General features: G+C 44.9%; 1 protein-coding gene across 1 annotated transcript in view; it reads left to right on the top strand.

The window, feature by feature from the left end:
* The window catches only part of LOC6499790, a 40434-nt gene that overhangs the window by 4747 nt on the left and 21201 nt on the right, over nt 1–14486 (top strand). The window contains exons 2-5 of the mRNA XM_014910741.3: nt 7618–7983; nt 11768–11949; nt 13019–13448; nt 13650–13964. Coding sequence (XP_014766227.1) covers nt 7856–7983; nt 11768–11949; nt 13019–13448; nt 13650–13964 — 1055 coding nt within the window. The 5' untranslated portion in view covers nt 7618–7855. The remainder of the gene's footprint in view (nt 1–7617; nt 7984–11767; nt 11950–13018; nt 13449–13649; nt 13965–14486) is intronic.

Here is a 14486-nt window from a genome sequence, read left to right as displayed (position 1 = left end):
GTACTTCAAGTCGCTCCAGTTATAGCCCTCCGTATATATAGATGTTTAAATATATACACGTTCAGGGGCAATTCAATGCCCTTTGGTCTGATCTCGTTCGAACTGACTGCGACTTGCATGGCTATAGATTACAATTAGTTTCGATTTCATTATTTTTAGTTGTTTCCCAAAATAAAGAGGATGGGTGGTGGGTTGGCTGGTTGGCTGGTCCCTGGCAAGTCCTTGAGCCTCAAATTGAACGTAATTGTCTTTTCTTCTCTCTCTATTCGCATTCCTCCTCCACTCTAGTTGTCTTTGATGTATTCTCCTATCGAATATGTTCCGTTTGCCTTGCTTTATTTTATTTTGTGGGTGATTTGTGTATCTATTTGGATTTTGGAATGGTTTTTTGTCTACACAGGAAAATAATACCATACAATACTCTTTTTCCTTTCCAAGTTCTTCCTAGATTTGAACATTTTTTAAAACCACTCTTCCCACTTTAATCTTTAAAGACCTAACTTACAACTTACAATACCTCTTGTTTAAATTATCTTGTTTAAATTTATTGTCTCTTTTTTTTTTCTTGTGCATGGTAGTCCTGGCATCGATTTGGTTGTATAAGCGATGGTGGATTTGCTCATAGGGAAATTACATTTGTAGGTCGTTTAGGCCTGGCGCCGTCCCTCCACCCTGGGCCCGCCAACTTCGCACATGGCCCTGTCAATATTTGGCCAACTCCGACACCAAAATGTTTGTCTATTGGGTTTCCTTTTGTTGCCCCCTCTGTATGGGAAAAATCTGTACGTCTGTCATTTTTGTGGTTTTTCGTTTTTTTTTGGGAGTACTTACAGCTTTAATGTTGGGATTTGTTTACCGAAGCGCGAATTCGGTTTATTTTGGGCGTCTTGCCTTCTGGCCTGGCCCAATCTGGTTTATCTATCTCACGTGTTTTGGTATTTGCCTTTGAGGGGATTTCCCCAATCATTTTTTTTCCGGGAACTGTCTGTTGTCTATCCGCCGTTTCTGTTGCCGGCTTGCCAATTTGCCTTTAAGCCAGAAAAAAGTAGAAACGGGCTTTTGACCGACAATGCCAATCAACACGCAACCGCACGTGTCGGCTCCGTGAACCGCTCCTATTTTTTCACCCAAAATGGCAAAAATGGCCAGTATTTACGAGCTGTATCTTTGGACAAATTGGTATTTAGTATTTAGCATAAATACCCGTACTCGTTCGAACTAGGTGTGTGCCGGGGAACTTTGATAAAATCCATTACGAAAGTAATTAATTTTTTGGGCTCACTCAATGGGGGGGGACTGGGACGGACTAAAAATCGAATTTGATTTGCTGGCAAATTGAGTTTCGAAAATGCACTCCTCGTAGTGCGAGGATATGTAAACATAATCCTGCCTGGGCTCTCTCTCTAATTTCACAATTATGCCAACTCAGGCGTTTTCTGGTCTGTCCTCGAAATGGAAATTTTGTGTTTGTGTTTATCTTTGCCTTTTCGTTATTGCCACTCGAAGGGTCCTGGGCGGCTTGAAGTAAAACATTAATTGTGTTTATCTCAAATTCCATTTCCAAATGGCTTTGCGGCTGATTCAATTAGTCTGTCAATTAACACTTTTGACAGAGGGTCGAGAGCGACAAGAGCTTAACCCCAAAATGCTTGGCATTCATCAATCGCCTAATCACTCTAGTGACCCAGCACACCACTTTCGACCCCGCCCCGATGCCCAGTAAGTGAGGTCAAATTGTCAGTCTTGCCACGGGCAGACATCATTCTGATCCCGGCTAATTATATCCCTCCTGCAGTGGCAACATTACAGGACTCACAATGGAGCTTCTGCCCTATAATTTTAAATTGCACAGGGCCCAGGGATAATGGAAATGGGAGTTGCCCATCGTGCTATACGCAATGTGCTCTTGTAACATGTTACGGCAATTCATTTGTTGATTAGCCGCGGCAAATTGTTGCCAGCGAAAAGCCAGAAAAATAGAATAAAAAGCGAATGGAACAAGCAAAATATTGCCCCGGGCCCCGAGTCCCAGGTCCCGAGTCCCGGGCCAGAACAGTGCCCAGAATAATAAAGCCACAAATAATAAACAACGAAGCGTGTCCGCGTTCGTGTCCTGCTTTCATGTTGTCGGTGCTTGCAGTCTGAAATTTCAATTTAAAAGCTTGTAATTTTTCAAGGCCCCAATGGTTGGGTTTAAGGGGCCCTAGCACGGGCGTGTCCTGGCCTGGTTGTCACTCGGTTCTCAGATCCAAGTACCCACTACCCACAGCCCAGTCTCCAGTCTCCAGCCTCATTCACATCCGCCGTCACATCGCACACATGTATGCCGGCGCCTCCCTTCTCAAAAACATATAAAATAGAACAGACAGTAAAAGTTCCAGCAAGAGAATTTATTTCGACAAAACTTGTCAAGGAGTTTAAGGACTCGAACCTGGGGAATAATAAATGCTCCAAGTTCAAGGAAATATGTTAATCGAGTTTCTGGGGAATTTATTGGAAGGGTTCTCTTGTCTGTTCTACTTAAACTGGCTTCCCTTCGCTTTACTTCTTAATTTCCTGAAACTTTAAGGAAAATTTTACTTATACTTTCTTTTTCAGATAACCGATAGAAAACTATTTTAGCCAGTTTTTACTGTACTGTGTCCGCTATTTGGCTTCAAATTTGTTTTGTTTATTTTTCGCCAGCTGCATGCAACGAGGCATGAAATCTGTGCAACCTTTGCTCGCTTTTTTATCCCCGCCCTCTGAATGAGAGCTGTTTGTCCTGCCGATTGTCCTGTGTCCTCTATCCTCCGTCCTCTGTCCTCTGTCCTGTGCCCGAAAGCTATAAAACTACTGCCTCCGCTTGGTGTTTGTGCGCCAGTCAATGGGCGGCCTACAATTTCCACTAAACAAAAACATCAAGTGGAATGAGTAAAGCTAAAGAAAACAAAACTTGCCAACTTGAACCATAAATGCCGGCCAAGTCAGACGAAAGGCACTAACACAAACATCCTGGCAAGCTGGCACACTCACATACACTTCAAGGCTGGCATTTTCATGGCTGGACGCCTGAATGAAAATAACGCTCATACGCCCCGTTGTCTGCCTCCCGGCTACGACTCCCCGTCAGGTCCATTTTTCTGGTTAGTTTCATTGGATGTAAAGTTTATAAATACAGGGAACCTGAGGCAGACCCTCACACCCCTCGCAAAATTAAAGCCCCTCGGCAATCGCAATCCTCTTAAGGCGTCGCCGCCTTGTTAACATGTCGCATTTTAGCCGCATTACTTACGCTCGCCCTGTCGCTCGTTTTTGGCGTGTGCTTTGTCTTAACGGCTTTTGTTAGCCCGGCACTTGCCGCTGCAAAATAGTACTCAGGTTCTAATACTGCGGCCCGTGGCGAGATGAGGCGATAAGGCCGTACGCTGAGTGGCAACTGACTTGATACGGCCAGACAATGACAGACAAGCAACCAAAAGTGGCATTCTGTAGCATCCTGGCAGGTCAGCAGGGACCGGAGTTGTCTAAGATGTATGTCACTCTGCCGGGAGCCTCTCTACGGAAAACAATGAGCTTCGCAGGCCACTTCTGTCTAGGTGTATCGAGGGTGTTTGCCTCAGATAAAGCACCAGACAGAGGTCCTGCCGATGAAGCCACTCATATTCCATGTCAGTCTGTCTGCTTTCGAGGCCAAAGGCTTCTCGAAATTCGATCAGCTGAGCTCTGAGCTGAGGTCTGAGGAAAATTAACAGAAAATTACGTGATGGATGGATGAGTCATTGATGAGATTTTTCCAAATATCTGCTTACAGAGCAGCAGATTTTACTTTAAGCTTTAAATTTTGATCTTTATTCCACGTCAAAATAATTCCCAAGTTGGTTTCAAGTAAGAATCTGATAAGTTCAAGTAATCCCAGGTGTTTTGATTGATACTTTAGGTAATTAAGAATAAAATGTGTATAGCTTCTATGGAAATACCTTCCCGATGCCAGCAAATGTCCTCATCTTTTCAGGGGATTTAAATTGTATTTTTTTATGGAAATGAAACATCAATCTGATTAGTCTTTATCTAACAAATTGAAGGCCTAATCTGTTAGATTACACACATAATTCCTCACCTAAGCCTCAAATGTGCTTCTCCCAAATCCCAATTAGATCAATCCACACTCAACCGATAAATATATACGTTCGAATCACCACAGCCGCTTGTTGACAATTAGTCCTTTAAATTAGGTGGGCGGACCCCAGCAGGTGGCGGTCCTGCGGCTGCTGTTGTATGCGGTGTTGAAAGGAAATTGATTGCGCCTTTCGCTGCCCCACTGGGAGGGCAGGGCAGGGTCCAGTGCCACCAGGTGTGGCAGGCAGAAGCTAAAGCCGAGCAGCTCGTTAGCTTGAGGTGTTTTGGTGTTTGCCTTCCTGGCCGGCGGACAATGAGACGAAAGCCGAGTAATTAAGACAGAGACAAACACTCAACGGAACCACTTAGGGGACCCGGACAGTAGGAATGGTGGCAAAGGGCAGTCCCCTACAAAGGACAAAGGTCAGTGAGCCACTTGGCTCGTGCTTATGCGCCTTTTATGCTGCAACTTCATTAAATTTTACTTTTATGAGCGCAAACAAATCGTTAAAAAGATCTCAAAGCTCCTTTACAATGCCTGCCACGCCCCTCATACTGGGCGGGCTGAATCAGGGGCAGGAAGTGTAGCCGGACAACGGTACTTTTAATTACTTTCTGCATAAATTTGCACTCATTTCCGCCGCCCTGCCTCGCCCTCTCTGGAGAGATGTCTGGACCAGCTGGACGCTAAATGGAAAACAAATTTGGCTGAAACAGTCTGGGTCAAGACAATAAGGCTTAAAGTTAAAGCAGCTTAGAGGCAATCAAGTTAACTATCAGAAAAGCAGTTTACAATTATTATTCTTTCTAACTAATATAAACTTTTTATTTTGGGAACCTTTTTTTTTTTACCCCAAATTATATTTGTTCTTTAAACATGTTTGCTTCTGAGCTCGGATAGTATGTAAAAAGAATTATGCAAAGGAAAAGTGCAAAGGCGAAAGGTCTTGGAAATGTTGGCCCATAAAGGGAGTTGGTCGCGTTCGTTTTATGTTTGCCACTTGGTGGCAGGACGCGGCGCTTAATGCTCCTGTTCGGTCTCCCCTCGCCCCAGTGCCAGCCCTGTTCCTGCCCACGCACATGTGCGAATGTCCGTTGGGTGTCCTGATATGAGCTGCTATTGGCTACCCACCGCCCTTTCAATGTTAGCTGGCAAATTGTTATTTAATTATGGCATCCTTGCTGAAAACGGCTAAGCACTGCTAGACTCCAGGACTCGGCACCTTCTCTGGAAGGGAAAGCAGCCGGTCACGTAGCAGCATAATGGCGAATAAATCAGCAGCGGAACCGTTGCAAGTGACATCCCACCAGCCGTGTGGTTGTGGTCGCTCTGCCCTGGTCCACCTGCCCAGGATGTGTCGCTCATCGTCCGGCCAAGCGAGCGTAAAATGATTGACTTTAAAGTCAAATTGCGCCAGCCAAGCAACTACATAGCTCGATGCCACGGGCGCGCCGGAAATGACTTGCAAAGTCGGAGGCCACGTGGGCACAGGCTCGTCCGATTCGCAGCAGAGCTTGGCATGACATTCAATTAACTCGATGCCGGGCGGGCCTCTCCACCTAGCCATCCAAAAGCTAGCGTCAATTGCATTTAGCAACGCCCGGGAGGCACGGGACGTGCAAAACATTTCGGAAATTAATCCACCTATCACCCCTTGACTTTGGACAGAACCAGATTAAAACATTCATAGCCCGGCGGCAGTTTGGTTTTCAGTTTAGGTTTGTTTGCAAATACTTTGTTGGCCAAACAGCGAGCATTATTGGATTACGAATTATAATTTAAAAAGCTAAAAACTACGTTTTAGTTTTCGATTGCAAAGGATTTATTGAGAATTCACGGGCAATTAGTTTGCTAAATTGCATTACGATTTATGTTTATATAAATGCGAGTATAAACGTTTATTATTTTATGCATTTTGAAGAATTAAATCCAATTATTAAATCTTTTGAAGATTAAAGCATAAAAATAGTGGCAATACAGTAAACGGTAGCCCACATATATAAATAATTATAAACTAATTCATTAAAAGAACATGAAAACAGGTTTAGTTATTCGCCGATTTAATTAATTTTTCCCTCGTTGCCAGCCAGCTCCTGTATTTTCCTACACCAAGTCCTGCTTGTCTCTCTAGTCCTGCTCACAGGAGCCTGACATCCATCTGCACTTGACAGCTTCCGGCTGTGATTATCAAATCAAGAAATAATTGCTTCGTTGCCCTCATCAAACGAGTAATGGCTCCGTTTCAGTTTCTGTTCGACTCGAATCCATTCGATTAGAGGTTTCTGCACAAGCAGCATTTTGCAGTAATTATGTCAGTCGTATCAGTCCCATCAGGAATACAGATGACCAGGCTATCCTAGTCCGGGTCCGGGTCTGACCCAAATAAGGCTTCATTATGATCTACCAGCGGAGAGTTATTGTCAGCTCCAAGGACATGGCTATCGCCGCGCAGCTCGTAAATAGTTTTCGATTGCGGCCAAGCAAATAAGTCAATATTAAGTTAACTGTCGAGCAGCGCTAAGACGCTTTTGTGGCATGTCCCTCAAGTCTCGGCTCGACTCGGGTTTTCGGTTGCAAAGCAATTTCTTATCCTTTATCAAGGAAACTGTCGCACACAGAGGATGTGCGCGTTCGAGTTCGAGGGTGTGTGAGTGCTGAAAATGTTTTCAAAATCCACTCAAGCTCACTTAGAAGTCAGTCTGTGACAGCAGGTGGAAAACTTGGTGGCAAGTGGCAGGTGGCAGGGTGGGGGAAAGTGGGTGGTGCCGAATCGTCAAGACATTCAACTTTATTCTGGTTACATTCTTGGGGATTCCGGGGATTACCTTTCCCCTTTTGCACGCCAATAAACCTGACAGTTAATCCGTAATTGATCTGGAAAAAGGTACGATTATGATAATGAAGCTGACAATGAGAATGCTGATGAAATCCTCCAGCTAACTCGGCTCAAAGGACTCCCACTCAAGTGACCGAAAGCGAAGACACTTTTCTTTTACCCATTTTTCCCGATTCTCGCTTATTCCACAATGTCGCATTCGGTTAAAGTCCTGACACATCCTGGCAGCCACATGAATTTAAATTTTTATTTGACATAAAATAAAAGCAAGAAGGTGGCAAGACAAATGTCCTTGGGTTTATCCCTCTCCTCGTTCCACTTATGGCTTATGGGGAGATTCGTTTATGGAAATGCGTAAAACGCCAAGAAATTCTCAACTTACCTAAGCAGCAATAACATCAGATCATAAATAAAACAATATCATATGAATGCATATAGCCAGCGTGAGTGAGTGTGGTAGTGTGTTGGCTTGGGTGTAATGTTGTGAGGAAGGATGTTGTGTACAGGACATAGCCGGGCTATACAAGTAAGCAGAAGTACATATTACGAGTATTTGCTTCTTGGCACGCAATTGTCAGGCAAACAAACGAGGCAGCTGGGAAACACGTGCAGGTCCTGCCAGGATATGTAAATCTACGCGTGTGCGCGCATAGCTATAACCATGTTCCGTCTTTGGTGATAGTGAGAGTATAACTAGAGCGAGTATAACACGAATCCTCGAGGCGAGAACAGCATCGTCATCGTCATCGCAGAAGGCAGCAGGCACGGCAGACAAGGCAGAAAGGATTCGCCAAAGGACTACGCAGCCAGCATACAAATGCCAGCGCTGCCAGCAAAAGTTGTTGGCGGCAAAATAACCTGCCACTAACAGCAGCAGACAAAGGAGCAGCTACCAACTACCAGTAGAGAGGAGCATCATCATGGAGGAGACTGCAGCGGGTCCGGCGAAGAAGAGCGGCACCACTCTGTCGGTGGATCGGGCCGCCTTTCTCCTGCTGCGCGTCAGGAAAGTGTTCAAGAAGAAGCGGCAGCAGCGCAAGGAGCGTCAGTAAGTCGAATGTTTGCTATTACTTAACCGCCACGGGGGGCGGATGATACATTGGGGATTTTTAAGGATGGATGGGATGGGGATGGGGAGCTAGGATTTGCCAGGATTTGCCAGTCAGCCCAAGGCAAACAGTATTAACAGTCTGTTTGAACGCCGAATTGAAACTGGATTGGGCAGCAATCAAAAGCGATTTGCTTGACGACGAATAACCAAACAGGAGCCAATAGTTTTCTACAATGTCTACAAACAACATAAATACTAAACCTATTTAATTTTGAGAATGACATCTTTCAAGTGCATCTTTAAAAGTAAAACCTGTATTAAATACCTCTTAAATTGAATGCCAAATATATTCAATAAACGTTTTAAGGGGAAACCCATTTCAGAGCACTCAACCTCTGCATCTGTCCCATTTGAAATTCCCAGGAATCCCACTGCTCTCTGCCATTGCATCCAATTTTGAAGCCTCAAAAAATCGCAGCTATTTGAAAATGGCAGCACTTGCTGCGGAAATGAATGAAAAATGTTCGTCTCCTTTCGGTTCTGCATTTATTTTAGCCAGTCTTGGCAGTGCACTTTCAATTTGCCAGCCATCGGGTGGGTGCATAGTGCGAAGGACCCTCAAAGTTTCTGATAAATAGCGCGTGGCACTTGGCCCCGTACCAGTCTCAAGTCTGGAGTCTTCAAGTGGGCGTGAGGCAGAGGGCGGGGCCAGGTGGCAGTCTCAATTCCCATGCACGTCCTGCCAGGTATTGCTCATTTGTTTGCCGGGAAGGCACTTCGAAAGCAGCTCGTTAGAGAGATTCTCCGCAATGCTGGTCTTTATCGCAGTTTATTGCACTGCTACGCTTCATGTATCCTTCTGCTCAGCTCGCATCCTTTCAAGCAGTGGAAAAGGAAATTTTAAACAATTTTTTCGCTCTTCTGCAGCAACGTAATGGAAATACTTTCGCATGCTCAACATTTGCTGAAGCAAGGACTCGGCAAGGCACATCGGCGGGAAAAAAACGGGAAGCTTCAAACTCAATTAGGCACGAGCCATCCGTTTCCGGGGATGAGGGGTTGTCCTTTTCAAGGCTCTAGGCTCTCTCGTTTAAAGTTCACTCACTTGTCTCCGAGTTCGGTTATCCTTTAACCCATTGAAAGGCGTCCTCTGGGGAAAGGAGAGGCATAGAGGAGGCATCTGATGATTTGATTACACGAACAACATACACTCTAATTATGCACGCACATGTAAACACAGCGCCAAATGCAATTACACGTCTCACACACACACATGCCGGATTACAGGGCGCACACACTGCGTATGGGTAATTTGGCAAAGCCTTTCGGCTTAGTTGGCCTTTTTTGCTGAGGCTCAGGCCCGTTGTTAATATAAGCCGAAATACCGATGTTTATGCTGATGCGGTCCCCCCAGAAACTTCTTCATTAGGTCCAGTTTTGTCCTGTCCGGTGGTGTCCTTGGGTACCGACAGGAATACCTAATTGGGCTATGCAAATGGGAGAAGATATAATCGTGTTCTGCGGCAGTAATTGAATCACAAATTATCTGAGCCGAGAATGTCCGAGCCGAGAGTGGTAATCGAGCCCTCGACACCGGGATACAGGAACTGTTACCAGCAGTATAGCGTTTCATATCCTTTTGATCTCTTTGGCATTAACCCGTTTTATGGTAACACTTCCGGCTGCCGGGCTGCTCATTAAATAACACCTTCCGTCGCATATGACTCCATTATCAGAGGAGGTGTAAAATTTTATGCAGGCCTCATCCTAAAACACTTTTCACGGCAGTTCTGCCAACATGTTAACCTTTTTTCCGAGACACCAGCCCCACCGCCTCACTGTGAGTAATGTACGATTTACGGTTACGAGTATTTCACGTCAATTATGTAGATCCGCTTTGAGTTATGTGAGTGGGCTGTGCCAGATCCCGCGCCCTTTGGCACACCCCCTAAACCCTTTGGCTTTGGCCCTCCTGCTGTGACCTGTAACAGCTTGCCTTTAGTGGGTGCTGTGGCATTGTGTGTGCTCCTTTGTGCCCCAAAAGCTCTTGAGAGTGCCTGGCGGGAGACCTCAAACCGAAAGCTGTTTCATAGAGAGAAATAAAATATGACTAAAATTGGTTTATTTAATTTTCGAAAACTAAAGCATTTAGAGAGTGGTCTGAACATAAAACTAGAGTGATTAGAAAGTGGTATGAACATTGAAATTTCTAATCACAGGAAGGTAAAACTCTGAAAATTCTATTTTCAAAGTGTCTCTTAATAAGTCAGCTCCCTATTCGCAAAGGATTAGAAACCTAGGGAAACCTTTCATATTATCATCTTTATAAATTTCAACTAAAATTTCTTCTAGTGTGTCTCCTGACGAAAAAAGAACAATAGCGGCGGCTTGGGTCCTTTTAAAAGCTTTACTTTTAAATTTTACTTTACAATATTCCGCCGAAGCATTATGTAATTTTCTCCTTATTTATTATGTGTGGGCATTGTGCTGTGTTGCTCTTTTTGGACTCTTCAACAATTTCGCATGTTTTCCCAAGACGTCCGCTGATGTTGCCACATCCCCGCCCTGCTGCCTCTCGCTACTCATCCTGCAAGGACGCAGATAAATTGCTTACATGATTCCTTGGCTGTTGCTGTAACTTTTGCTGCAGTTCGACTCTGAAACGGAGAAATTGCGACTAAAGTGCGGGTGCAGTGTGTGCTTATTTTTTGTTTTTGAGTATCCTTGGCAGGGAGCAATTGAATGTGTTGTGTGTTCCATGCCGGGATCTCTTGTAAATGCCTCTGGGTGGGAAAAAGTTTTGCTGATTTCTGTTCGTTTGGCAGGGCTCTGCTATCATCATCAATATTGCAGGCGACTTGTTAGGACTCTGGCAGATATTCGGGCGCCTTGGCAAAATGTCAAAGTCACAAATAAATCAAATAAAAAGTTTTCAATTTTTTTTTGATTTTGTGATTCCTATTTTTTGTCCTTTTTGCATACGGATATATTGCGTGCAGTCCATGTGAGTGGATGGGGTTGAGCCCATCTGGTTGACAATTGGCAGGACAGGACTGTTCTAGGTCCTGGGCCGGAACACATCTGGCGTAGGCGTCGAGTTGGGAACATCCAGTTTGAGTGCCAGGAATTCAATCACACATCAGGCTGCTGCAATTGAGAGGGCCTGGGGGGGAGGAGGCGGCAGCTGTCGGCGTCAGCGGATGTGAATCCTGTCGAGTGTGTGTTGGGGGGGCCATTGTGCCGAGCCTGAGAGGTGTTGAGAATAATTTCCACACAACAATCAAATGAAATTCACTGGCGAGGGCAAAAAATGCGCAAATCGACAGCTGACAGTGACACTCTCCCCGGACGCAGTGCATCAAATTAAGGATTCTATGGCATTAAATTGAAAGCTTTTGTCGCCCCAACAACTGCATAATTGAAACTGTAAAAGGTTTGATTAATTTTGAGGATATTAAAATGGAATAAAATAAATATTGTGCGGTTAGATGGCTTTTATTATGTCAGTTCCAGTTGAACAGAAATTTTCAGCTTTAAATAATGGCAGGAGAAGACTGTAAGGTTTGGTGGATGGGGCATGCAACCTGGTGGCACATGCAAATGAAACGGAAATGGCATGAAGAGCAGAAAATAATTGCATTACTTGCCACTCCCCACTCGTCGCACTTAATAAATAATAGCATTAACTTATTATTGTCACTTTCTTTCCTCCTCAGACGTAATCCTTTCCTCACTTCTCATTTTCTCATTTCTGTGTATCTCCTTTCCGTTTCTTTTTTAGGGCCCAGCAGAGTGGCGCCGCCGCTGGTGGGGCTGGCGGCGGTGGCGGGTCCGGGTCGCAATCGCGCACGGGCAGCCGCAAGCTGCCGCCGCCATTGTTACGGTCGCGGACACTGCCCGCCATTATTGTGCCAGGACTTCCGGTCGTCTCGCTGCACACGGATAAGCAGACATTTCAATTGGGTGCGTACTATACTATTTTATATTTTATTGAATTTTAAACAGTCGATGCGTAAATGGGTTGTATTTGTTTATGTTATCCTTTTTGCCAAAACTAATGTTGTGCCCACCACTGTACTGGTGCGTAGAGAATAAAACATTTTAATTGAGATAACATTTCGAGCTTGGCTCGGGTCAAAGTGAATACGATTGATTTATAGCCACTTGGCCCAGAACTGGGTCAAGGCTGTGAGATAAAAGGCCAAACATCCTTTCGCTTGAATCCATTCACACAACAAAATATATCAGTTTAAATTTTATTAAGGATCGTTTTTTGCCAGAATAATTGCAAATTGAAATTTCATGGAATAGTCCATTTCATCTTAAAATCCTTACTGATGGACCAGCCAGGACACACTATTTTATGTGTAGAGTAGAGTAGAGTAGGCCATGAATTTTGATAAATAATTCTTGGAATACCTTACCTGAAATTCTTCCCACCAGGTAACTGATAGAATCCAAATTCATATTGCAATTCATTGATTAAAATTATTGATTAAAATTATTACAAAATTGAAATTTTGATGGAATCGTCCATTTCATCATAAAATCCTTACTAATGGACCAACTAGGATATTCCATGTTAAGTGCAATAGTATCTGTAGGCCATGAATTTCATAAAATAATTCTTGGAAAACATTAGCAGAAATTCCTCCCACAAGGTAACAGATTGAAACCAAACTTATATTATATTGATTACAATTCTCCCCAATCGTAGCTGGAGGCTATTTTTTATCCTTTGTTATTGTGAATCCTTTGAATAGGCCACTCTTTCAGGAAAGTCACTGAAATTGCAAAGCACTGATATTGCTTTTTCTGACCATTTTCACCGCCACGAGGCAGTGTGTGGGCATAACATGTTGTGGCAGCAGAACATGTAATTAAAAACTTTTGACAGCATTTCAGCACGAGTTATGATTAATATAATGAAAGTGCATTTTACGCAGAAACTAACGCATGGACTGGTGCCGTACTCTATTTTCCACTTTCGGTCTAACTTGTTTTCCTGCCAATTTTCCATTCGCCCACACAGAAGAGCGGCTGCTGGGCAGCAAGAGCCGCAGCGGCAGCGCCAGTGGCCATCGGTGGTCATCTCTGCTGACGCGTGGCACTAACCACAGCAGCGGCAGTGGAGGCGGCGTCGGCAGCGGCATCAGTGGCGGCAACAATGCCTCTAGCAACAACAACAATAATAACTCGCATTTGGCTAACAACAATAATACCCTGATGGTGAAATCGCTGAATCTGCCAAAGGACGATAGCAATTTGGTGTATAGGCGCAAGTCCTCGGGCAGCACTCCGCACCACCACCAGGCCTCACACCACCATCACCACGCCCACCATCAGCAGCACTTGCAACAGCAGCATGCCCACCTCCAACACATGCAGCACCTGGGGGACAGCTCACTGTTCCAATTGTCCGACGACTTTGAATGCCACGCCGACGGCTCCCTACTTCTGAGGTGAATTTTTTGCGGCTTGATGTCTATATCTTTGATAATATTTATCTCATTCTTAAACAGAATATCTTAATACCCTAACCTTTAAGAAGAATTCTATAAGAATTCCTTTTGTGTATTTTGATACCATTCCCAAACTTAGCTCTCGTTTATGATGTATTCCATTCATTAATCTCTATGAATTTTATTGAACTCCATTGACAGGATCCCCGCCCCACATGTTGTGGCAGCGCGTGCCTATCGGCTGGCAGCGAGGAAGAGAGCCGCCGCCTCCTCTGAGTCATCCACACCACTGTCTCGTGACCCCACCCTCCACGAAGTACCGCTGGCCGAGGCATCCGGCTCCGGATCGAGTACGACCTTCACACGGCTGGCCAAATTGCTGCATCAATCAACCGCCCTGGCTGGCAGGTCAAGCCTGCAGCCTCCGCCGGCAGGTGACAACGTGGTACATAGTCTGGGCCTCGGTCTGGGCCTGGGTCTGGGCGAGGAGGCGCCGCGTCGTCTGTCCTGGGAACGGTGCGTATGCGTAATTTACAATATCCCATGGCACTCAAAGTACACAGACAAAAAAGGGATATTCTTTTTTATTTTTATGCAAAGTTTATCTGAAAGAATGGCTTCTGAGCATAACACTCTTATGAGTATCATTTTATTACCTATTTATTTAAAGAATAATTATTAACTTTGTATGATTAGTGTCCCTTTTCTCGTCCTGCATCCTTTTGCATGCGTGGACACTGTGTCTGTCCTGTCAACTTTCACCTTGACTGGCGGCGAGCTGGTGCAATTAGCTAATTTCATTTACGCCCCCAAGCTGGTAAGCTGATCTCGGTCATGTGTCTCTACGTCGGACACCTAATGGTTGCTCATATGAGGTTGGACGCACTTACGGACATGGACGGACGGAGAGGAGCAGGCAGGATGAGACGATGGAGAAGAGGACGGGCGAGGTGATGACAGGCGAGCAGGTTGCCCTGCGGTCGAGTGCGGCATTTGTCTTCATTCGTTACGGTTCACGGCGGGCTAATGGAGACACAT

The sequence above is a fragment of the Drosophila ananassae genome, chromosome 2L (assembly GCF_017639315.1).
Source record: "Drosophila ananassae strain 14024-0371.13 chromosome 2L, ASM1763931v2, whole genome shotgun sequence".
Taxonomy (NCBI): Eukaryota; Metazoa; Arthropoda; class Insecta; order Diptera; family Drosophilidae; genus Drosophila; species Drosophila ananassae.
The sequence above is the reverse complement of the archived record's forward strand: the minus strand, read 5'-3'. Positions and strand labels throughout refer to the sequence as shown.